Below are 26279 nucleotides of genomic sequence, written 5' to 3'. Positions count from 1 at the left end.
TTACTAATCATTAGAGGCACCCAGAAACCTAGAACAGGTATACCTCATGAAAGAGGATTCACTGCTAGTTTTGCCAGTAAGAGTTAGCAGGCAATCTGTTGCCATGTTCCATTGAATTAGGATCCCCCTATCAAAAGGAAATAGTTTGAAAACCTTCATGTATATTGTAATATGCAGTAATCTTTACGAAAAGCAAAGAAATGTCATTATTATTAATGCATGTACCAGCTGATTATAATGTGGGGCTACAGTAGTCAAATGTTTACTGGAGTAATAATCTTGAGATTGTGAGTTCAAGCTCCAAGCTCCAAGTAATGAAGTTGAATTCAATAACTAATTTGTTGGTTGACACCTGACAGATGACATTATTGTCCTTGAGGAAGCCTCTATTTGATCTGATCTATATAAGACTGCATTTGATATTGTTTTGCATGCTTAAAATTCAATTTCATATCTGTCTATTCTGAGCTTAATGATGAGAGGTCACATGACACCAGGTTATAGTCCATAAAAGCAAACTACTGCGGATGCTGGAATCTGAAACCAAAAGAGAAAATGCTGGAAAATCTCAGCAGGTCTGGCAGCATCTGTAAGGGGAGAAAAGATTGTTTTTTATTTCAAAAATATACTTTATTCATAAAAAAAAGCCTTTCAACCTAGGGAGACCGAGGGCCCAGTAACTGCAGCACCTGCCCTTGGCCTTTGTAACTGTACAAAACTGAAAAATAACAGCACACAGTAAAATCTGAGGCATGTATATAGTTTTAAGTAATGAAATGTAATGTCATGGAAATAAGCATAGTATTGTACTGGAAAAATGATTTTTTTTGGCACTGTTTGTAATTTTTGGATCTGTCGTTTTGCAATAGTTTATTTGAGAGTTTTCTTATGAACATTTTTGAAATAAAAAAAAATCTGTAAGGGGAGAAAAGAGCTGATGTTTTGAGTCCAGATGACCCTTTATCAAAGCTAAAGGGCATACAAAGTGGGAGATATTTATACTGCAGGGTGAGGGAATGAAAGATGAGTCATAGCCACAGAAACCAGGGGAAAAGACTGCTAATAGCAGCCCATTGAGAGAATAAAGGGTGTGAATGGCCAAACAGCAGAGAAGCTAAAATCATGGGTAAGCTGTGACAGATGAAAATGTGGGTGGAGGGGGGGAATGAATGGTACAGAGGTAAAACTCACCCCCACTCTTTTCCCTTACTTTATCACCCTTCCTTTGCCTTTTCTCCCTCTTTGCTTCCCCTTTTCTAAATTTTACCTCTTTTTCCTGGTTTCTGTGGCTATGACTCATCTTCCGTTCCCTCACCCTGCAGTATAAATATCTCCCACTTTCTATGCCTTTGACAAAGGGTCATCTGGACTCAAAATGTCAACTCCTTTCTCCCATTACAGATACTGCCAGACCTGCTGAGATTTTCCAGCATTTTCTCTTTTGGTACCAGGTTATGGTCCAACAGATTTATTTGAAATCACAAGCTTAGGAGCCTGCTCCTTTGTCAGACACAATCACATCTCCACATCTTTGGTGATTGCTAAATTTAATTCAAAAACAAGCAATTATTTGCACCTTAGCTGTTACTTTAGGATTTCAAGGGAAGTGGGCAGAGTTTGGGAAGGTGACCAAGGGTGTAATTGAAAAGGTAAGTTTTTAGGAAATTTGAAGACAGGAAGAGATATAATAAGTTGGAAGAGCATAAGAAGGGAATGTAGCGTGAATGCAGAGCTAATTAAAATAACACATTACCATTTTGCATATATCTCAAGTGATCAGTAGATGGCGCTATTTGATTGAGAGTCATGTGAGAGCATAAACATTACAATTAAGTGTGTTCTTAATTAAACATTTGTTGATAGAAGAGCCAAAATATCAGTTTGCTGTATTTTCAAATAACAGATTACAAACTTACTTCAGAAACTCTATGGTTTAAAGTTGATTTTTTTTAAGTATGCACATGGCATGTGTTTTGGAGACTAAAAAACTGAATATGAAATCCAATATTTTATTAGAAAACTGTCTGTTACAAGGAGATTTTTTAATTTCATGGGCATAAGTACAAGAGACAAGAAAACAATCCTATCACCTAACTATGCAGATGGTGAATATGGGAATATACTCTTCAGCAGACTACATAAATTTACACTTATTTATTAGTGTCACAAGCAGGCTTACATTTACACTGCAATAAAGTTACTATGAAAATCCCCTAGTTGCTACACTCTGGTGCCTGTTCAGGTACACTAAAGGAGAATTTAGCATGGCTAATGCACCTAACCAGCACATCTTTCAGATTGTGGGAGGAAACCAGAGCATCCAGAGGAAACCCACACGTGCAGACAGTTAATTTAAAATCTTAGTTCAACACCTGGATAACAACCAAACCGCACCCCCCCATCCCCCAGTCAACTAGCCCCTTACCACCTGACTACCCAACCAACCCAATTACTCCCCCACCTCCAACACCCAACTTCCACCAGGTACCCTGTAAACAAACCAAATACCATCGGACGACCATTCTCGAATGGACACAACTGCCGACCAAAACCCCTCACTCACTAATGTGTAACAAGAAGGGACAAACCTTCACAGCTGAAGACCCAGTCAGAGACTCTTCGTTGTTTGAGTACATTGGAACTTGCAGTTCTGTATGATTAATGATATTGGTTGCCTTGACATCTTCTGCCATTTTGAGAAGATTCAGAGCTAAACAGACACCTCTGCTCGAGAGAAAAAGATGACGTACATCAGCATGAAGATTTGTTGCTGTTATACCTTAGTGGTTCCAGAATCATGCCGATGACTTGAAATTGGATTTCTCTAAGTGGTGTGCCGTAGCATCCCATCCTATTGCGCTGAAAGTATTAGTCTGAAATTGCAAGACATTGATTTTACCTGTGGGAGTGCTTTGTTCCATAACATTGGCTGGTTGCTCTACTGGCTGGTTTGGGTATTGCTTTCGATGGCCTGAAGTGTCCGTTCCTTCGTTGCCTAACGAGTTGAAATGTTGGTTGGCCTTTGCACCATGATTTATTCTCTCCCTTAAAATAATCCTGTGCTGCTTGCAGAGGTCTGACTGTCTAATTACCTGAATCATCTTTTCCAGTTTAGATCTTCCTTTGATTTCAGGGGGTCATAGAGTGTTTCATCCAGTGCTCATACTATTATTCCATCTCTGATGGGTTACAATTTTAAAGCTCCATAATCATAACTTTCTGCAAACATGCACAGATCATTGATGAATGAATCAACAGGTTCTCCTGGTTTTTGGACTTTTGTTAAATTTAGCTTTTTCAAGTTTTTTTTGCTTCTAAGATTAAAATAAATGTTGAACCACATTGTAATTTTAGTACCACGTTGAATTTTGTAGATGATTCATTAATTTCCCGTCTTGTAATAATGTTAACGTCATAGAATCCTACAGTGCAGAAGGAGGCTCTTCAGCCTATCGACTCTGCACTGACCACACTCCTACCCAGGCCCTATCCCCATAACCTCATACATTTACCCTAGCTAGTCCCCCAGACACTGAGAAGCAATTTATTATGGCCAATCCAGCTAAACCACACATCTTTGGACTGTGAAACCAGAGCATCCGGAGGAAACCCATACGGACACGTGCAAACTCCACACAGACAGTGACCCAAGCTGGGAATTGAACTCGGGTCCCTGGCACTGTGAGGCAGCAGTGCTAACCACTGTGCTACTATGTCCGCATCAGGCCTACTGAGTAAATAGCATGTTCACTCACTCTTCTTTTGATTTTTTATTTAAACCTGAAACAATGCTGTATATTAAGAGCTGTTTCCTCCAAAGCTCTCAATCTTGTGATTGATTTGGGCCTTGGATTAGCTTGAATTACCTTTGAAGTGAGGAATTCTGATCCATGTTCTAAATTTTAGAAATGTATGTTCTGCTTTAAGAGTTATCTGAATTAACATGGCCATTCGCTTGGGAAAAAAAGGATTGTCCTATGCTTGCCTGTTTTGGTGGGCTCCACAACAAAGGTGATGGTGCTCAGCTTGAAAGATTATTCAATGATGTCTGCATCTACTTACTGCCTATAGAGTTCGCTTGCCCAGTGTTATACTTTAAAGTCACAAATTTGTCCAATCCTGGCCTTTGCTTTCTCGCAGCTGAATTTGGAAGTTGTGGTCTCCCTCAGATTCTGTAATTAATTATTTTCTCCATTTCAAGTGAGCATGGACATCACATTGGATTTTAGCAATTGCACTTCTTTCAAACGGCACTCCTGATTGAATTATTTAAAGATTTCTCAGTCCATTCTGTCACCTGGAATTATAAAAGATTAAACTCACCCAGCTGGTTTTGAAGTCTGGGTTTTGAAGCTGGGTTTCCAAAGGTGCTGCAGTGGAGTCTTCTGTTGCAGTGAGGAATTTTAGATCTCTGCCTTCAGCTTTCAAGCCTTTCTTTGGAACTTTTCTAGGCAATTCTTCTTTTGGAATATCTTTTCAGGTCAGAATGCTTTTTAGATTTTTTTCACCTTAGTCTTCTAGCATTTTGGTTTGTCTCTGCATTTTAGTGAGGTTTTGGATTTTTCCACAAGCTGCCACCTTGTTCTGGGGCTCAGGTTACACATCAGTATTTTTGATAAAGTCTTTAGCAGGTTAATTGTAAATCTTTATTAACTACTAGAAGAGTGTGATCAAGGTACAAGTCTCCATGCTTAGGTCTGCATGTGGCTCAGTCCAAAACCACACTAACTCTTGAGTGCTGGTCGTGTACTCTCTTACATCATTTTGTGAATGGTACTGTACTCAGTTCCACATTAACCTTCTTTATGCCAGAACCTTATACTACATCATTTCTTCCCCACTTCTTATAATGTAACCAATAATAATATTAGAATCTATTATAATGTAACCAATGGTAAAATGCTGTGAGGGTCAGCTGGCCAGTAGACAATGTAACCAATGGCAAAATGATGTGATGGTCAGTTGACCTGGTATAAATAGAAAGCAGGTGGGAAATGTAGGAAGCTTGTGTGGTCTAGGGAATGGTCTCAATAATGATGTTTCTTTATTAAGCCTTTTTCTTTGACTTACTTTGTGAAGTTAGTTCTTCTATTGCTTGCAACTGAAGTATCTTTACTACTGGATGAACACCACTAAGCACCCCCTCCCCTCCCTCACCTATTTATCCACTCACCCATTCACTCCATTCACCAACTCACAATCTAAAGATTGGACATTTAAGATTATCAGACAGATATGACAACTAGTGATGTAAAAGGGAGGCTTGTCGTCTCTTCCCTCAACTCGATTCTGACGAAGTTCCCTGGGAGTTTCTGTGCTGCACATTTCTATGTCAGCTAGGATTGGAAGATTCTGAAAGAAATCTGCAGCAGCAGTGGCTCACCAGGATCTTCACACATAGCTGCAATGTACCCACCATTGATGCTGCTCAGAAGATTCAGTCCCAACTATCTTAGTAGGATGAGCTTTGCTATGGAAATAGCAGTATCAATGTAAAGAAAGGTTGAAAATCTTTTGCTCTGTGAGACAACATAAATATAGCATAACCAGTAAGCAACCAAAATAAAGAATTTAGAAGTAATTTCAGACAGTTCTGGGAATGTGGAATTTGCTGTCACTTGGAATGGTTGAGGCAAGCATTGACACAATTAATGGTTCTCATAGAATGATAGAAACCTACAGTGCAGAAAGAGGCCCTTCAGCCCATCGAGTCTGCACCGAACATAATCCCATGCAAGCCCTACCCCCATATCCCTACATATTATACCCACTAATCCCTCTAACCTATGCATCCCTGGATACTAAGGGGCAATTTCTTAGCCTGGCCAATCAACCTAACCCACACATCTTTGGACAGTGGGAGGAAACCGGAGTACCCGGAGGAAACCCATGCAGACATGAGGAGAATGTGTAAACTCCACACAGACAGTGACCCGAGCCAGGAATCGAACCCAGGACCCTGGAGCTGTGAAGCAGCAGTGCTAACCACTGTGCTACCGTGCCGCCCATTTTACATTCTTGTTTTTATTTACATGCAAATTGGATAGCAACTTCTGGCAAGGACACATCTTCAGTTCAACATTCTTAAGCTGTGCAAAAATGGCATTCAGCTGATTAGTTTCCTATTGAAATGTATTTGCCCACATGAGATTCTTATACTACTGGCATTCACTCTTAATGTAGTCTAAGTACCCTTTTTAACAGCTTTCAATTCTTAATTGTTAACAAACAACCTCTGACACTGAAAATTAACAATTGTGAAATCTCATTTCTTAAGAGTTTTATTTGTTGGAGATTTGCTAAGATTAAATTTTTTAAAAATTAAGAGTTTTTTCTGTTTCTTTTGTATCTCCCTTTCTTAATCTAATCTTTTCCCCTTTATCTCACTTGCTATATTTGAGTTGGTGTTAAATTCACTGTTTAATTTATACTTCCTAGTTCAAGTTTTGCACTGTTTATTAACTCTTCTTCAACCTGATTGGTTGCAGAGGTGCATGGTTTTTTTTGACTTGTTGACATGGGTCCCTATTAGAGGGTGCTGCACCGTTCAGATATCTCACTGATAACAACATACCACGCATAACCTCTTGTCTGGGCAAATACGGACCCAAAAAACAGCTGGAGTTGCCATTTGTTTGCAGTCCACTGCATGGGTTTTCTCCGGCTGCTCTGGTTTCCTCCCACACTCCAAAGATGTGTGGGTTAGATTGATTGGCCACACTAAATTGCCCGTTAGTGTCAGGAGGATTGGCAGGGTAAATATGTGGGGTTATGGGAGTAGGGACTGGTTGATTTTCATTGGTGCAGGCCCGATGGGCCAAATGGTCTCCCTCTGCACTGTAGAGATGCTATGATTCGAAAGCTGACCCACTGAGTTTATCCACCTAGTAGCTTGGCCATACAGACAAGGAATGTACCAGATTTAGGCAGTGCTGGGTTAGTTTCAACAAAAAAAATTCTGTTAGCAACATTATGAGTTCCTGCCCATTCTGGAAGCTCCAGCAGGGGCAGAGTCAATGACTTTCGGAGAACAAAGGAGGGAAGAAAGTCCATGAAAATACAAAAGTGTGGACTTCTTATACGTTGATGCTCCATGCCACACAACTTCTGAACAACTAGAACAATCTACTTTTCAGAAATCTACCTGGATGATTTATACCTCATACCCTGTTTACAATTCTACTGCTCTAACTGTAATTTCCAAACTGTAATTACAAAATATAGCAAATGTTCTCTGTTAACAATAAAAATCTTCAATACAAATTTTATCAGTTTATTATATGAACGACAAGGAAATACAGTATGAAATGCAAGCTGATAAGAAAACCAAAGCAGTTCTTAATGTATATTTTGCATATAATGTATTGTGACCCAGTTGTTATTAACAGTTACTGAGGTTGTAATTTCAGCATGTTACTTTGCATCAAAACGTTAATATGTTTATTATTTATTAGATAATTTCTTGTGGCTTTCCTCATAAATGGATAGTATGGTATTTTTGGTGTAAGCACCCTGCAGGTAAGAAGCTAATTAGCTAACTTTTCCTTCTTAAAATCGTTTTGCACCTATAATGAAGTGTGATAGGTGAAACATGCAAGACTGATTTTATATTTTCACTCATGGGAAACCTTTTTAAAATAAGCACAGGAATATCATAATATAGAATGCTTAATGTGTTGTTCTGTTGCTTGATGAAACAATATCCCTTTAAGGCTATGAAGGCTAATTCTATGAAAACTGGGCAAGGTCAATTAAAGATTCCTCATCTTGGTAGTTGACAACCGTAGGACCCCTGTGAAGTGGAGAGTCTCAATGCAACTGGCCTCTGTGCTAAACACCAATCAACAAATGTGCTGTTGACAGAAAGCAAACCAGGGTTACACAGCATTTTTCATAATGACTCATAAGGCAGCTCACCATTATTTCCTCAACACAATAAATGGCCTAGTCAGTGAAGCCCACATCCCAAGAATTAATTAAAGAAAACATACAGATGAGACAGTGAAAAAAAACACATGGATAGCATGGGTGAGTTGCATCAATCTTTGAAAGTTTTACATTTAAGGTAATTACCCAAATCTTAATTTTTGATGTAAAGAGTCAATAATTTTCAAGATTTAAGATACTTTGTAGTGATGTGCAATGTGGCATTGCATGGTGCAGTGAAATTGTGCTTTACCTTTGAAACTACGGATATTTGGTTTTCTCCATGGAATCGTAGAATCATGGGCCAGAATTCTACCGCCACGCCTGCCCCGCAGAAAGGAATTCTGTTTCTCAGGCGGGATTTTACAAGCCTCACCCGAGCAATGTCATTAAATACCGGCCATGATTTGTAACCTATCTCTCTCTTTCATAAAGCAATTGTATTGCTGGCCTCACCTTACATCTTAGCAAATGTTATGGATCAGACAAATACCTTTCCTGACTTCTGCGCACCATTGCTTAAACAATTGTTTTGAATGTTGTATTGTGAATTTTATTTGAGATATTTTAATCACTTCAGGCTTGTCTTTATTTAACAAACCTATTATTGAGCTTCTTAAAAAGTATTCAAAATCAAGTGGCCTGAACAGGTTAGATAGGGGAAAACTGTTCCATAGGTGGAAGGATCCTGAAACAGAGAGCACATATTTAAGGTAGTTGGTAAATGAAGCTACAGCAATATGAGAAAAAAACATTTTCACACAGCGAATGGTTAAGGTCTGGAATGCATTGCCTGAGAATGTGATGGGGGTAGGTTCAACTAAGGTATTGAAGGGGGAATTATATGATAATTTCAACAGAATCAATGTGCAGGGTTATGGGAAGAGGCAGGAGAACGGCACTAGGCAAGATACTCATTCAGAGAGCCAATCGAGACATGATGGGTTGAATGGCTTCCTTCTGCACTTTAATGATTCTGTGATCCTGTGAAATGCTATAATTCAAATTCTATATGTATGATCAGCTATGGTATTCCATGATTGCCTTGTTCTTAGGTGGAATCAGATAGAACAAAGATGTGGTGTTCAATCCTACCACCAACAAGCTCCCGTTGCTGGGCTGTCTGAAAATGATGATGGGCATTCAATTCATGCATATATTTTCCTGATTTACAAATGATGGGAAATCATTATATCTCCTATGTTTATGTTAAAGCAATGCTGAACACTAGGAATGCCATGAATTCCTGTTGCAATAGCAGTGAGGCTGGATTGTATCCATTCCTTCCACTCCAATTTTACAAAATATTTTTAAAGGCAATTTTTTTTTTGCCTTCCCAATGGCAGGCAACTTGGCTGTAGGGATCTGAGTCATGGAGCAGTGATTTACTTCTCTATCTTTTAAACAAACTTTCTGACAGAGGTGGAAATCTCATCAGGAGCTTGGTGCAAATATTTGAATGACCCTGAAACTGGGAAGCCAGCTCAAAGGAGAAGTACATCCTACGAAAATTGTGACAGCATAATGGCAGGAAACAAAATTGGGCCCAGACTAGATGCCCCGGATTTTGTAAATATTTTAAATTGCAACAAAGTCTCCTAATGTCATCTGAATAATTTTCAGTGGATTGATTCCTTATTGATCATTTTGTTAGTTTGACTGGAGACCAATCTTGTGCCTCCTGATGTGCTGCATCTATTTTTGTTTATGCAACTGTTTTGATTATCCTTATCCAGAAAATAAATTAAATATTTCATGAAAGTAACCATTTTTGATGAGGAAATAATTTGAGTGAGGGAATTATAGAATCGTGGAATCAATTCTACAGTGCAGAAGAAGGCCATTTGGCCCATCAAGTTTGCACCGACCACAGTCCCACCCATGTTCTATCCGCACAACCCCATGCCTTTCCCCTGTTAATCTCCCTGACACTAAAGGTCACTTTAGCATAGCCAATCCACCTAACCTACACATTTTTAGACTGTGGGAGGAAACCAGAGCATCCAGATGAAACCCACACAGACTTGGGAAGAACATGCAAACTCCACACAGTGACCCCAAACCGGGAATTGAACCCTGGTCTCTGGTGCTGAGAGGCAGCAGCGCTAATCACTGTGCCACCCATTAATTGACAACATCATCTCCTGATCATATCCCTCAGTTTAAAAGTTCAAACCCTTACTACTCATGTAGAGAGATCTTGTAGAGTTCCAGTAATCGTTATGAATATTTAAATATAACAACTACAATAGATGTGCTCATCTGTGTTTAGAATTAGCATAGAATGTGAAAAGTCATTTTTTTTCTATTATTTTTGTTTATAAGACTCACAAAAGTTCAATCTATTGTTCTGTTAATTGCTAGTGATTATCTGTTGCTTATTCTAATAAGCCTATTGTGTAGTTTTTAACCTAAGCAATAAATTGATAAAGTATTTTGTTTTCCAAAGTCTGAAAAATCACAAGAGGTTCTGTGTGACTCAGACAATACTACATTCTCAGCATCATGCATGTGAAGTCACACTGTACTTTGGATCCAGCAAGAATTTATAGAAATAGTCTTTCAGAACATAAGATATCCGAGTGAAGCTGTCAACCACTTGCTGAACACTGAGGCTGTTTGCACCTTCAACTTTCTCATTGATCCTGAGCCTGATCTTCCAACTCTACATTCATCACATCAAGATTGCCTGCTTCCACCCCCATAATATCAACCATTCCCTGACCTCAGTTTATTTGCAGTTGAAACTCTCGTATTTTTTTTCAAACCTTCAGTTGTGATTGTTCCTGGTTGCCATCCTTCCCATAAACTTGAGCTCATTCAAATCTCTGCTGCCAATATCCTAGCTTGCACAGTCTCATTCACCAATCACTCATACTGACCTATATTGCCTCTTGGTCCAGGAACATCTTAATTTTAAAATTTTCATGCATGTGTCCAAATCCCAACACGGCCTTGCCCTTCCCTATCTCTTTGTCTTCTTCAACACCCTTCAATTCTCTAATTCTGGCCTCCTGCACCATTGTCAGACATGTCTTCAGCTGCTTAGACCCTAAACTCTGCAGTGCCCTCCTCAAACTTCACTGTCTCTATCTTTTTCCACCTCCTTCAAGCTACCACTTTGACCAACCAGCTTGCCCTAATATCTCGATGTAGCAAATTTTAGTTTTCTTGTGATAAGCACCATGATTAGTATTTATTATACTAAAGTATATACTATGTACTAGTCTATACTATACTATACACGGTCTGAACCGTGCTGGGACCAGAGTCCTGGCGAATCGTGTAGATAGGACTGTAGATAGGGCTTTAAACTAATTGGGGGGGAGGGTGTGAGGGTAGGTGAAATTACAGGGTCTAAAGCAAAGGAGAGGTTACAGGTACGGGAAGAGGCCAAGGATGTCGCAATAATAAAGGGAGTAGGGGGCGTGAGTAAGGTTGGTGGCGTTCCTGCAAATAGGGTACAGGTGAAGGCTGGGATGAAGGCACTTTATCTGAATGCACGAAGCATTCAGAATAAAGTGAATGAGCTGGTGGCGCAGATCAGCACAAATGGATATGATCTGGTGGCCATTACAGAGACGTGGCTGCAGGGTGACAGGGACTGGGAGCTAAATGTACAGGGGTATCAAGTGTTTAGGAAGGATAGGCAGGAGGAAAAAGGGGGAGGCGTAGCTCTGATGATTAAGGATAGCATCAGGGTGGTAGTAAGGGATGATATAGGAACCAAAGAGCAGAAAGTGGAATCGTTGTGGGTGGAGATTAGGAACAGCAAAGGGAGGAAGACGCTGGTGGGTGTTGTCTATAGGCCCCCAAATAATGATCTGGAGGTGGGGCGGGCTATTAATGTGCAAATAAATGCGGCGTGCAGGAATGGAACGACGATAATTATGGGGGATTTCAATCTACATATTGATTGGTTGACCCATGCTGGACGCGCTGGGCTTGAGGAAGAGTTCTTGGAATGCTGCCAGGATAGTTTCCTTGAACAGTGTGTGTTGGAGCCAACGAGGGAGCAAGCTATCTTGGATCTGGTGTTATGTAATGAGGCAGATAGAATTAGGGACCTTGTGGTGAAGGATCCTCTTGGGAAGAGTGATCATTGTATGGTGGAGTTTCTGATGCAGATGGAGGAGGAGAAAGTGGGTTCCCGGACCTGTGTCCTTTGTTTGAACAGAGGGGAGTACGATAGGATGAGAGAGGAATTGGCGAATGTTGATTGGGGGAGCGCATTGGAAGGTAGGTCTGCTGAGGAACAGTGGAGGATCTTTAAGGAGATCTTTCTTGGTGCTCAGCAGAAATTTATTCCGATGGTTAAAAAGGATCGTAGGAGGAGAGATAATCAGCCGTGGATAACGAAGGAGGTAAAGGAGAGTATTAAATTAAAAGCGGATGTGTTTAGAGTAACTAAGAGTAGTGGGCTAGAAGAGGATTGGGAGAGGTTTAAATATCAACAAAGAATGACGAAGAAGTTGATAAAGAAGGGTAGGATAAACTATGAAGCTGGGCTAGCACTAAATATAAAAAAGGATAGTAAGAGTTTTTATAAATATATAAAAAGGAAGAGGGTGAACATTGGACCCTTAGAGGATGAGAGGGGGGACTTAGTGGTAGGGGATGGGGAAATGGCTGAGGCCTTGAATAACTTTTTTGTTTCAGTCTTCATGGAGGAGGACGTGAATAGTTTGCCGGGTGTTAGCGATGGAAAGATGGTAGGAGTGGAGGGCCTGAATGACATTATTGTTACTAGAGAGGCAGTGCTCGACAGACTGGAGGGACTGATTGTGGACAAGTCCCCCGGACCGGATGGAATGCATCCAAGGGTTCTGAAAGAAATGGCGGAGGTGATAGTGGATGCCTTGATGATTATTTTCCAAACCTCGCTGGATTCCGGGGAAGTGCCGGAAGATTGGAAAACGGCTAATGTTACGCCGTTGTTTAAGAAGGGTGGCAGGCAAAAGGCAGGGAATTATAGGCCGGTTAGTTTAACGTCTGTTGTAGGTAAAATGTTAGAATCCGTGATCAAGGAGAAAATAGCGAGGCATCTTGAGGAGAATTGTTTGATAGAGCAGACGCAGCACGGTTTCGTTAAGGGGAAGTCGTGTCTGACGAATTTATTGGAGTTCTATGAGGATATGTCTAGGGCGGTGGATAGAGGAGAGCCGGTGGATGTGGTGTTTCTTGATTTTCAGAAGGCGTTTGATAAGGTGCCGCACATGAGGTTATTACAGAAGGTTAGGGGGCATGGAGTTGGGGGTAGGGTGTTAGCGTGGATAGGGGATTGGCTGTCAAATAGGAGGCAGAGAGTGGGGGTCATTGGGTGCTATTCGGATTGGCGGTTGGTGACTAGTGGAGTGCCCCGGGGTCGGTGCTGGGTCCTCAGCTGTTTACCATTTATATAGATGATCTGGAGGAGGGAACCGAGTGTATGGTGTCGAAATTTGCTGATGACAGCAACATTGGTGGAACGGTAAATTGTGCGGAGGGTGTGGAAAGTCTGCAGAAGGATCTAGATAGGCTGGGCGAATGGGCCAGGAACTGGCAAATGGAATTTAATGTTAGCAAGTGTGAAGTTGTCCACTTTGGTAGGAATAATGGTAGGAAGGACTATTACTTACATGGCAAAAAACTGCAGCATTCAACGGTGCAGAGGGACCTCAGGGTCCTTGTGCATGAGTCGCAAAAACCCAGCCTGCAGGTGCAGCAGGTGGTCAGGAAGACAAATGGGATGCTGGCCTTTATAGCAAGGGGGATTGAATATAAAAGTAGGGAGGTCTTGCTGCAGCTGTACAGGGCACTGGTGAAGCCGCAGCTGGAGTACTGTGTGCAGTTTTGGTCGCTGCACTTACGCAAGGATATATTGGCCTTGGAGGGAGTGCAGAGGAGGTTTACTAGGCTGATACCGGAGTTGAGGGGGTTGAATGAACTATGAGGAGAGGCTGAATAAACTAGGCTTGTACTCGTTAGAGTTTAGAAGAATAAGGGGAGATCTCATTGAGACATATGATGAATGGGATGGATAGGATAGAGGTGGAGAGGCTCTTCCCGCTCAGAAAGGACAGCAGGACTAGAGGGCACAGCCTCAAGATAAGGGGGGGGGGCAGTTTAGAACGGAGTTGAGGAGGAACTTCTTCACTCAAAGGGTGGTGAATCTCTGGAATTCTCTGCCTGTTGAAGTGGTGGAGGCTGCCTCGCTAAATATATTTAAGATGTGGGTTGATGGGTTTTTGATAGGTCAGGGGATTAAGGGTTATGGGGAGAGGGTGGGAAAGTGGAACTGAGCCACGACAGATCAGCCATGATCTTATTGAATGGCGGGGCAGGCTCGAAGGGCTAGATGGCCTACTCCTGCTCCTATTTCTTATGTTCTTAAAGACGTATGTAAAAATAATTTGTTGTTGAAACAGCACGGTGTCCCAGCAGTTAAGAGTAAGGATTGGGTCTGCAAGATGCAATTCAAGTATAGACATGGATAACACATGCATTCTTTCCAAACACAGTGTGCCCATGTAAAATGCAAACAGGTGGGCAATACATGGAATTCATGTCATGGACCTTCACCCTACCTCACCAGCAGGGAAATTACTCATTGATTTAACTTTTTAGCCAGAGGATGGCACATTTCACGATCCCTCACTGGTGCACTGGAGTTTGATTTTATTTGATTTATTATTGTCACATGTATTGGGATACAACTATTGTTTCTTGTCAGCTGTACAGAGAAAACATTTTGTTCATAGAGTACTTAGGGGAGAAAGCAGAAGTTGGTTCAGAGTCATAGAGGTTTACAGCTTGGAAACAGGCCCTTTGGCCCAACTTGTCTATGCTGCCCAATTTTTACCACTATGCTAGTCTCAATTGCCTGCGTTAAGCTCATATCCCCCTCTACCCATCTTACCCATCTAACTGTTAAATGCTTTTTAAAAGACAAATTTGTAACCGCCTCTGTTACTAATTTTGGCAGATCGTTCCAGACACTCACCATCCTGTGTGTGAAAAAATGCCCTTCTAGTGCAGAATGTAGTGTTGCAGTTACCGATAGGATGAGGAGAAAGATCAGCCTAATGTGCGATAGAGTAAAAGGCAATTATCGGTATTGGGCTGCAGAGTGAATGGAACCAAACGGGACTGTCTGTACAAGCACATCTGATACTGATTTGAAATAAATGGAAAAGTAATATAAAACAAAATTTCCCGCACTCCGAGAATATTTCAGTGCATCAGTTTCTCAGCACAATTCTACAGCCATCCAGCAAGAATGCGCTCCTGAATTTTGCCTTGTGACGTCATCCAGTAACATTTCCGGAGCATGTACGTCACTACGTGCCGTGCGTGCAGAACGTCACCACGCCCTAGAAAGCCAGTGGTTTACGCAGGCGCTGTGAGTTACATCCGGGCTCGGGTAGGATGAATCCTAAATTACAACATGGCGACCGAGGGAGGAGGGAAGGAGATGAACGAAATCAAAACTCAGTTTACTACCAGGGAAGGTGTTTATAAAGTGTTGACCCACTCCGAGTACAGCCGGCCGAATAGGGTGCCTTTTAATTCCCAAGGATCCAATCCAGTCAAGGTGTCATTCGTAAATGTGAACGACCAGTCCGGCAATGGGGACAGAATCTGTTTTAATGTGGGCCGGGAGTTGTACTTTTACATTTACAAAGGCATAAGGAAGGTAAACATCGGGGTATTTTGCATGTGTTTGTTTGGGCGCGGGGAAGCAAATGGCGAGCAAGGCCTTAAAAAAAAGTATGTGTACATAGGTGTGATAGTGTACAGTACCTGGTTGGCAATCAGTTGTTATTGCGGGTGTTGAGGGTGGGAGCTCACCCCTTAGGCTAGCTTGTCACCTATACCCCCGCCCCCAAACAGTTATGCAAGTAGTGTTCAGTTTGCAAACACGTTTAGATCAGTGCCATGGATTTGTAATTGAATGTCTGGAGAGATTCCTTTCCCTTTATATTCAACAGAGTTCATTTTGCGTATTTAATGTATTTTGCTTTATGCGAATATTTAATCAGTTCCTTGAGCGTTTTAGCCTTATTTTATTGAAAACAGTAATAATAAGTAGTCGTTGTGGTTTAAATCGTTTTCTAAAATGTCAAAAGATCGCAGTTTAATTCTATAAATAATGGGTTTAAGATTAGAAACCATCTGGGATTTGCTTTAGCATCTTTTAAAACTTTAGTTGAACAAAAATAATGTCACTGATTTTAAACATAGTATATTTTCAAAATGTAATGTGAATTAAGTAGATTTGTGTGGGAGTGGGTAGGAAGGTTAGCAGATGCATCCAGTAAGGCTATATGTCTCAATGTCTGACCTTTTTACAAGCATCAGACATTAAACTCAATTTTGACATGTTTTCTGCCATTTTCCAAAGGTGGCATGCTGTGAATGTCTTACAGCTTTATAAATATTGCAATTTGCTTGATAGGATTATATAACCTTGCATATATGGTTATTTACAGGGTTCAACTGTTCCCCTAATCCAAGGTTCAAATGCAGTTGTTTATTTTTTAATTAACAGAATATATTCACTTAATATAATTCATGTATATAGAGTATCAGAGAATGAGATGAAGAGACAGGTCACTTCATTTGAATGTGTCGACTTTGCCTTTTCTTAAAAGAAAGTGAGGCAATAAGAAAAAGTGAGGGAAAATAAATACTGAGTGCATTTCTTGAGGTTACAATATCTGAAACAGTGAGTTTGACATTTGTATTAATATTACTCTGTGTATGTGGGAGACAGCAACCTGGAAGAAAGATTGTTTCACAGCACCAGAGTTACTTAATTATTGAGAAAAAAGGTAGAAAATGCAGAAGGACTTTGCAGGATGTGGTGAATTATTGAGAACATACAATTGCTGTATTGAAATGGTGACGGGGAAGGATCTGAACATTGGACAAACTAAAAATGTGAAATTAGAATTTCATCAATTGCATTTTTATAGAAAGGGATTTGAACATTTAAATTCGCAGATTGAGAGAGACAGTTGTAGGGTGATACATTATAAAACAATCTATAGCAAATATTTTATAAAGCTGATAATAAAGTATACCATGAGTTGTTTATTGGCTTTGTAATAAAGACTTCATAAACAGCAAGGTAACCATTTTTGGTAATCAGTTTGCTGTATTTGACTTGATCACAATCATTAAAATCTGTACATGATATTGGTTGTGGAAGCATAATAGTTCCCATTTTTCTCAGATGATTTGTAATCTCCCCTCCATATATTTTGGATGTTAAGATTGAGCTGCTGCAATGTGATTGATCTTAGAAATTATACAATAACTAAACAAACCTGTATCCACTAGGTATTATTACATCCTACCAGGTGGACTTTTGCCATGTCCTGATTTATTTTAAATATTTTATAGGTTTCAAGAATGTAAAATATATAAGCTTACTTACTTTTCCCACTTTTTAACTTACTTGTGTCTCCTTGAAGCATACACCATTCCGCTGATAGCAGGTGATTTCCACCATGATAATGTTTTACTTGATATTGTTGTGTCCTCGTTTGGTGGGTGTGCAAGTAAGCAAGATTTTTATTGGGTTGAGATGTTTATCAAGATGATACCTTCTGCCAGAAGCTCATAGCCAAGTTAACTTTCTGTAGCAGACTCAGTGAAATAATCTCTGAGACAATCAGATCTGAAGCACACTAGAGCACAGTTGGTCAATCAGCTAATTTGGCTTACTAACTGGTACTTGGGGAGGTAGGCTTGTCATTCAAATCTGAAATGCTTCCTAGTTTTCCAGACACCGAACCTTATGTATACAGTGCGCTTGAATGGAGGAACAGTACTCTGTGCTAGTAGATGATGTGGTTCATGCTGACTAAACTCCATTGTTACCTGGTGGATATTTAAAGACTGGGGGGGGGATGGGTGGGTGCAATGCATGGGTTGCAATTCCTAAACCGTGGCTCTGTAAGTCTGCATTGAAGTTCGCTGGGTTTAGGTAAGTGAGGAGTCCTCCTAAAGGATAAAGTATATACTCAATACTGAATGAAGAGACACTCCACTACTGGATTTCTCCGCAGCTTCGCTTGGAGATTTGAATTTAGAATGAGGAGCTTTTTGTATGTCAGGCACCTAGCTGACCAAAAGAAAATTCAATGACTAAATGGTGTGCAAGAACAGTCCAAAGTGAAAGACTTCCCTCTATGCTGTGTGAAAACATAAGTCTGACTTGGTGCCTGAAATCTAATCAAAAATATGTTTGTGTAAAACCTATACTGTAAGATTACTAGTAAATTACAAAACCAGTTGTGAATACAAATAAATAATGACTGATGCAAAACACACTCCCTTCTGGGTCAGAAGGTTATGGGTTCAAGTCACACTTTAGAAATTGAGCACAATAATGAAGTTGACCCTTCAATGAAATACTGAGGGAGCAGTGCCATCTTTTGGATGGGACATTACACTGAGGTTCAGCTTTACAGGCCCAATGAATGTTGATATTAAGTTTCAATGACGTAACTCAAGAATAGAAGAGAGTCCACCAGGTATCTCATCAACATCCATTCCTCGAGCAACACTTTCAAAATAAGTAACTAGTATTCATTTAAATACTGTTTGTGGGACCTAGCTTTGTGTAAAATGCCTATTACGTTTGTCTACCTAAGTGTATTTGCCCTCGTAACTGCACTTCAGAATAATGCTTCCAGTGTAAAAAAAAAAGATTTTTGCGAAATATGAGAATAGTTCTTGTGGTTTTGGGAATAGATTTCCATGTAATAGCAACAAAGATGCTGAGCGGCATATAGAACATTGATATCCTTTATGGTGGTTGTAAATAATTTAACACTGTGAAGAAAATGCTTTTAAGATAATTTCTTTTATTGTAAAAATGTTTCTACTGAAAAAAATTGCTAAAGTTCAAGAATATACAAAACACTGTGCCTGTAAGAGCAGGTTAGAGGCTGGGAATTCTAGCTTATATAGAAAGTAAAACTAAAAGAGAGAATGCTGGAAAATTTCAGCAGATTTGACAAAGGGTCAATTGGACTCAATGTCAGCTCCTTTCTCCCCTTACAGGTGCCACAAGACCCGCTGAGATTTTCGAGCATTTTCTCTTGGTTTCAGATTCCAGCATCTGCAATAATTTGCTTTTATGTAGAAAGTAACTTGGCTCCTGACTCCCTAATGTCTGTCCACCATCTACAAGGCACAAGTTAGGTGGGTAATGGAATACTTTCCACTTGCCTTGATGAATGCAGCCCCAACAACACTTAAGAAGCTCGACGCCATCCAGGACCAAGCAGCTTGCTTGAGCAGCACCCTATCCACCTTCCTTAAACATTCAGTCTCTCAAGCATCAGTATATAAATGTGCATCTAGAAAATACATTGCAGCAACTCGCAAAGTCTCCTTTGAAAACACCTTCTAAACGTGCGGCCTTTACAACCTAGAAGACCAAGAGCAGCAGACAAATGGGAACACCACCTACAAGTTTCCCTCCAAGCCGCACATTATTTTGACTTTGAACTATACCACCATTCAAAGAACAAAGAAAATTATAGCACCGGAACAGGCCCTTTGGCTCTCCAAGCCTGCACTGACCATGCTGCCTGACTTGACTAAAACCCTCTCCCCTTCCGGGGACCATATCTTTCTATTCCCGTCCTATTTCCATCATGTATTTGTCCAGATGCCCTTTAAAAGTCACTACCATATCTGCTCCTAGTACCTACCCCAGCAATGAGTTCCAGGCACCCACCACCCTCTACGTAAAATAAAAAATCTGCTTTGTACATCTCCTCTAATCCTGCCCTCACACATTAAACCTGTGCACCCTAGTAATTGACTTTTCCACCTGGGAAAATGCTTCTGACTATCCACTCTGTCCATGCTTGTCATAATCTTGGAGACTTCTATCAGGTCACCCTCAACCTCCATCGTTCCAATAAGAACAAATCAAGTTTCTCCAACTTCTCCTCATAGTTAATGCCCTCCATACCAGGCAACATCCTGGAAAACTTTTTCTACACCCTCTCCAAACCCTCCACATCCTTCAGGTAGTGTGGTGACCAGAATTGGACACTATCTTCCAAGTGTGGCCTAACTAAGGTTCTTTAAAGCTACAATGTGACTTGTGAATTTTTAAACTCAGTGCCCTAGCTGATGAAGGCAACCATGCCATATGTCTTCTTGACTATCTTCTCCACCTGCATTGCCACTTTCAGTGACCTGTGTTCTTGTACACCCAGATCCCTTTGCCTATCAATACTCTTAAAGGACCTGTTTACCGTATATTTCCTATCTGTATTAGACCTTCTAAAATGCATTGCCTCATATTTGTCGGGATTAAACTCCATCTGCCATCTTTCCGTCCAAGTCTTCAACTGATTTATATCCTGCTATATCCTCTGATGGTCCTCATTGCTATCCACAAATCCACCAACCTTTATGTCGTCCGCAAACTTATTAATCAAACCAATTATGTTTTTCTCCAAATCAGTGAAAGTCCCAGCACTGATCCCTGAGGAATGCTACTTGCCCCAGCCCTCCATTCAGAAATGCATCCTTCCACTGCTACCCACTGTCTTCTTTGACTGAGCCAGTTTTGGATCCACCTTGCCAGCTCATCTTTGATCCCATGCAACTTCACCTTCTGCATCAGCCTGCCATGAGGGACTTTGTCAAAGGCCTTACTGAATTCCATTTAGATAACATCCACTGCCCTACCCTCAATCATCTTTGTCACTTCCTCCACAAATATCAAACATTTGCGTGGCACAATATCAAGGGCTGAAGGGCCTGTACCGTGCTGTACTGTTCTATATTCTATGTTCTAAAACCATATTGCCTGTCACTATTACGTCCACTTATTTCCTAATGGGAATAAATCCTGTCTCAAAGAATCCTCTCCAATTATTTCCCTCCCATTGATGTAAGGCTTTCCTTCACTATTGCTGAGTCAAAATCCTGGAACAACTACTCTGACACCATGATGGGTGTACCTGCGCCAGATGGACTGCAGTGATTCAATGACTTACCATCACCTTCTCAAAGGCAATTAGGATTGGGCAATAAATGCTAGTCTTGCAAATGAAAAATAACTCACTGTAGGGTTTAGAGTGCAGCAAAAATTTGTTATGGTGAAGCTGCATTCCAGTCTTACTTAAAGGTGCCATATATGGACACAACAGTATTAACAACACTTTCTAGATATTTGTTTGCTACAGCAAGAATTTTCTTTTCCTTGTATCAATTTGGCTTTCACGGAAGAGTGAGAAAATTTCTGCTGTCATTAAAATATTTGATTTAGGTGAATTACATTCGAGATGTGTTTGGTGAAATATTTGATACTTTTCTAAGAACATCTTTGTGATTTTCTTTTTGTTTTAAAAGCTCACTTGGAAGGAAAGAGGATAGGTACAAGTTATTAAAACTTTTGGGTCTTTAAATTTGATGAAGTTTTTATTAAAAGATAGGTATTTGGCCAGAATGCAGAGGTTTAGACATTGGCTTATCAACTTTGCAACATGGATTGAAATCCAGCCGAGATTGATGGAATGAAAGTCAAGCAAAGCTTTGTGAAATGAATTTGGCGATCTTAACCTAGATCCTCCTGAACATTCACTTGTATTGTAGAACTACTCTCTAATTAACAATCTTGCTCAGAGAGGTGAAATGATTTTGTATCATGAAGAAGCAATTAAAACAGCTACTCAGAATGGTTGCCTAAGTAGACAGAACAGGAGGATATGCTAAAGCTTGGATCAAATTTAGAAGAGGGTCATGATACAAGGAGCACTACAATAAATGATATAGATGAGTAAAACCAAAAAAAGTTGGACTGAAGGATGTAAATAGAAATTAATAAATTAAAAGTAAAACTTTATGCAACTAATTTTTAATCTGTCAAGCAAAGTAATAAAAGCAAAGAATTATTATTATTTAATATACTATTGAATGCCATGATAAGAGAGTGCTGTACTAGAGAGCTGAGCTTCAGTAGGCATTTTATGTTCTAATGGTAGTATGGGCAATGGAAAATCACACATGCAGTTAACTTGACCAAGTTGTCATTCATATATGAATTTAGATTATCTGTGGGAATTTATTACAGTTGAATGTGATCTTACCGTAGTCTGTATCCATGCATGCATGCTACTTTCAGCAAGGGTTGCTGAATTCTGATCAGGAGTGGGAGCATTTGCCATTTCCTGTCTTCTCCCAAACCAGATGCAATAAGACCAGGTGGGTGGGACTGGAGGCAGAGGGAACTGCAAGTGCCTTGCCATCCTGTGGCAAGAATTGAGCATCACAGTGTATTTTAGTGTGGTTCCTCATTATGATGTTATAATTAACATTTATTTGAAGAAAATCTAGTACAAAGGGACTTGAGAATTTTCTCCAGTTGCTATTATTTGTGTTATTAGAATCAGTTTCAGCCTTTTCGTGTGATTTTCGTGCTTCATGCTGAGAGAGATTGTGGAGCAGCAGTACCGAAAGCCCTGGAATTGTGGTTGGTAAAATGGAGGGCTTAATAAGCTGCATTTGTTAGGGTATCTGTCTTTAAGTATTTATCAGTGAACTATACATGTTAGAGTCACTGCAGTTGTTTTGCTTTCCTGTAAGTTAGCTATGCATTATCACCAGGCTCTCGAGATGACCAGATTTTCTACTGTTAATAGAAAGACTTGCATTCATATAGTGCTTTTCATGACCACTGAACATCTCAAAGTGCTTTACAGCCAATTAAATATTTTTGAAGCATACTTAGTATTGTAATGTTAGAAACAATGCAGCCAAGTTGTGCAGTGAAAAATCCCACCACCAATAACATTGTGAGGGAGACCAGATAATCTGGCAAATTGGGGAGAGGATCTGATTTCATTGGGATGACTGAATTAGGTGACAACTGAATTTCCTGATCTCTCGTTGGTGGGTTGTGATGCAGAGATCAAGTCAGTGGTACGTTTATTAGAATCATAGAACCCTACAGTGCAGAAAGAGGCCCTTTGGCCCATCAAGTCTGCACCGAAAACAATCCCACCCAGGCCCCACACATTACACCCACCAATCCCTCTAACCTACACATCCCTGGACACTAAGGGGCAATTTCTTAGCATGGCCAATCAACCTAACCCGCACATCTTTGGACTGTGGGAGGAAACGGGAGTACCTGGAGGAAACCCACGCAGACACAAGGAGAATGTGCAAACTCCACACAGACAGTGACCTGAGCCAGCAGTCGAACCCAGGACCCAGAAGCTGTGAAGCAGCAGTGCTAAGGCACGGTGTTTGTGGTGGGTCGAACCTCATGCTATCCTATGGTGGACTCCCACTTTCAATACATATGCGTGCCATGAATACTCATTAGCATATTTAAAAAATATATAAAGCTAGTGTCGCACGAGGACCTCGTGGCATCCAGTTTGTTTTCATATAAAGTGAAGGATTACATGTGACTCCTGGGCACACTGCTGACATTATACATTTTAATTATAATTGAGAGGGAACTGCAAAAGAGAGGATATTGAAAGTAGCATTATCTTCTTTCTGGCATCAGGAACAGCGCACCATGGTTAAAATTCAGCTTTGTTTTGAGATGTTGACTGAAGGATAAATATTGTCTAACATAGTGGGGATAACTCCCATGTTCTTTTGAAGTGCTGTTGTGGGATCTCTTGTGTTCACTTGAAGGTTCATTGGGAAGTTGGCAACCCAACAACGCCAAATTCCCTCATTTCTGAGGGCTGGCCATGATTTTTGTGTGCAAGCCATTGAGTGGGACTGAAACCCACAGCCTTCTGACTCAGATGAGAATGTTCTTAACTGAACCATGGTTATCAACTGCCTGAATTTTCTGTGCAGTCTGATTCCCTAAAGTGTCAATTAAATGTATATGGCTTCCTCCATCATTCAATTATGTTGCATGGTCCCATACTTGTCCGTCATGTCTCAATCTTGTGCCTCCCTTTGTGCTGTCAGACTGTTTGTCATGAGTTATGTGCTTTTCTGGGTCAATAGTGAGATGATCAAAGCCAATATCCACCACCACAAACTCTGCCCTTTTATCATTGATCCCCCTTGCCAATTCTGTCTGGCAGAATTAAGCTGTTGTAATCTTGACAACCTATTTGACCCTGAAGTTTGTTTTCAACACCACATCCAAACTGTCAGTACAACCACTTATTTCAATTCTAAAACATTGTTGCCCTCTTTCCACTCCTTAACATCTTTGCCACTAAAACCCTAACACATACCTTTATCATCTCCAGACTTGACTACTTCCCTTGTTGATCTCTGACCCTCCACTCTATATTAAGTTGAACACACATATCACAAAGATCCTTTCCCTCACTGAGCACTGCTCACTTCTTAACTGCATCTTCACCATTAATCCCCACAACATTTGATTCAAAATCCTTGACCTTTTCTGCACCTCCCTCCATGATCTTGCCCCATTCTTTGCAATTTCCCCCTTTATTTTTTCCCAAATATTCCATTCGTTGATTCTGGCCTTTTATGTATTCAATGCATGTTCGTGATGACCCATTGATGACTGAAAGCCATCAGCTGCTTCAACCCTATTCTCTGGAATTAACCACCTTAAACTTACTCACCTCTGTTTTTTGTCTCTCCTGTTAATTTTTTTTCCAGGCTAGATTAGATCATCATTTAGAGTCATAGAATGCATACAGAGCAGAAGGAGGCCCTTGAGCCTGCAGCACCAACAGCCCCACATATTTACCCTGCTAATTTACCCTGACATGAAGAGGCAATTTAGCATGGCCAATCCATCTAACCTATTTTTGGACTGAGGCCTTTTCAAGAAATGGCTGTTGGCCTGCCCCGCTCTGTTCAAACCATCTGAGCACCAAAGAACTGAATCGAACTTTGTGCTTAAGCATATATGTTTTATCAAAGGCATAAAATAATAAATTGGAATAACATACAAAACAAAATTACTGATAACTGAGCTGTCCTTTTTAAACTTGAAATGGAATTTTATGGTGGACGATATCCTGTCTTGGACCATAGCATTTCCATTTATACCATCTATTTTGTAAATGTTTAGATTTTCTTTTCGTTCTTTCATGCAATATGGATGTCATTTGTTGCCCATCCCTAATTGCCTTGACAGGGTGTTGGTGAGGCACCTTCTTGAAATGTTGCAGTCTATTTGGTGCAGGTACTTCCACAGTGCTGCTGGGAAGGAAGTTCCTGGATTATAACCCTACGACAATCAAGAAATGGCAGCATAGTTCCTAGTCAGCATGGTGTGTAGCTTGAAGGGGAGTGTGCAAGTGGTGGGTGCTCCTGTGCACGTGTTGCCCTTGTCCTTCAAGGTGGCAGAGGACATGGGTTTTGAAGGTGCTGTGAAGGAACCTTAGTGAGTTGCTGCAATATACCTTGCATATGAAGCACGCTGCTGTCACTGTGTCAGTGGTGGAGGGAGTGAATGTTTACTTTGATGGATGGGTACTGATGAAACATTTTAACAGTATTGAGCTTCTCCTCTGTTGTTGGAGCCCATTCATCCAGGCAAGTGGAGAGAATTCCATCACAATTCTGACTTGTGTCTTACAGATGGTGGATAGGCTTTGGAGGTTCAGGAGGTGTGCAGTAACACAGAATTTCCAGTTTCTGACCTCTTGTAGTCAAAGTGTTCAAATGGCAACTCCAGTATTGTTTCTGGTTAATGGTAATGCAGGGTTCAGTGATATTAATGCCATTGAATGTCATGGAGTGGTGAATTAATTCTCTTTTGTTGGAGATGATCATTTGTGTTGTGTGAATGTCACTTGCCATTTATCAGTCCAAGCCTGAATGTTGTCCATATCTTCATATTGGTATGGACTGCTTCAGAATCTGAGGAGTTGCAAATAGTATTGAACATTGTGCAATCATGAATGAACATCCCCACTTCTGATCTTTAAGGAAGGCCATGATGAAGCAGTGGAAGATGATTGGGCCCAGGACATTAGCTTATGAACTTCTGTAGTGATGTCCTGGGACTGAGATGATTGACCTCCAACAATCACAACTACCTTCCTTTGTGCTACGTTGACTCCAAACCGTGGCGAATTCTTCATAAGTTTTCAGTACTATTGCTGGGATGTTGTCAGAGCACATAGCCTTTGTAGTATTCAGTGCCGTTTATTAATATCACAAGAAGTGAATCAAATTGGCTGAAGATTGTCACCTGAGATTCTGGGGACCTCAGGAGGAGGCAAGATGGATTATCCACTTGGCACTTCTAGTTGAAGTTGGTTGCAAATGCTTCAGCCTTTTCAGTGTCACAGATGTGCTGGGCTTCTCCATTCTTATAGAAAGGAACATTGGTGGTGGTGCCTCCTCTTGTTAGCTGTCCAACACTA

General features: G+C 40.6%; 1 protein-coding gene across 2 annotated transcripts in view; it reads left to right on the top strand.

Annotated features, from left to right (window-relative positions):
- The first annotated feature begins 15332 nt into the window (after nucleotides 1-15332).
- wdr20a (WD repeat domain 20a) overlaps nucleotides 15333-26279 on the top strand; it is a 61174-nt gene continuing 50227 nt past the window's right edge. For both annotated transcript variants that reach the window (XM_080202493.1, XM_080202495.1), the window contains exon 1: nucleotides 15333-15601. In XM_080202493.1, the coding sequence (XP_080058619.1) occupies nucleotides 15353-15601 (249 nt within the window). In that variant the 5' untranslated portion in view covers nucleotides 15333-15352. The remainder of the gene's footprint in view (nucleotides 15602-26279) is intronic.

The sequence above is a fragment of the Carcharhinus amblyrhynchos genome, chromosome 14 (assembly GCF_965287045.1).
Source record: "Carcharhinus amblyrhynchos chromosome 14, sCarAmb.v2.hapA, whole genome shotgun sequence".
NCBI classification, from domain to species: domain Eukaryota; kingdom Metazoa; phylum Chordata; class Chondrichthyes; order Carcharhiniformes; family Carcharhinidae; genus Carcharhinus; species Carcharhinus amblyrhynchos.
The sequence above is the reverse complement of the archived record's forward strand: the minus strand, read 5'-3'. Positions and strand labels throughout refer to the sequence as shown.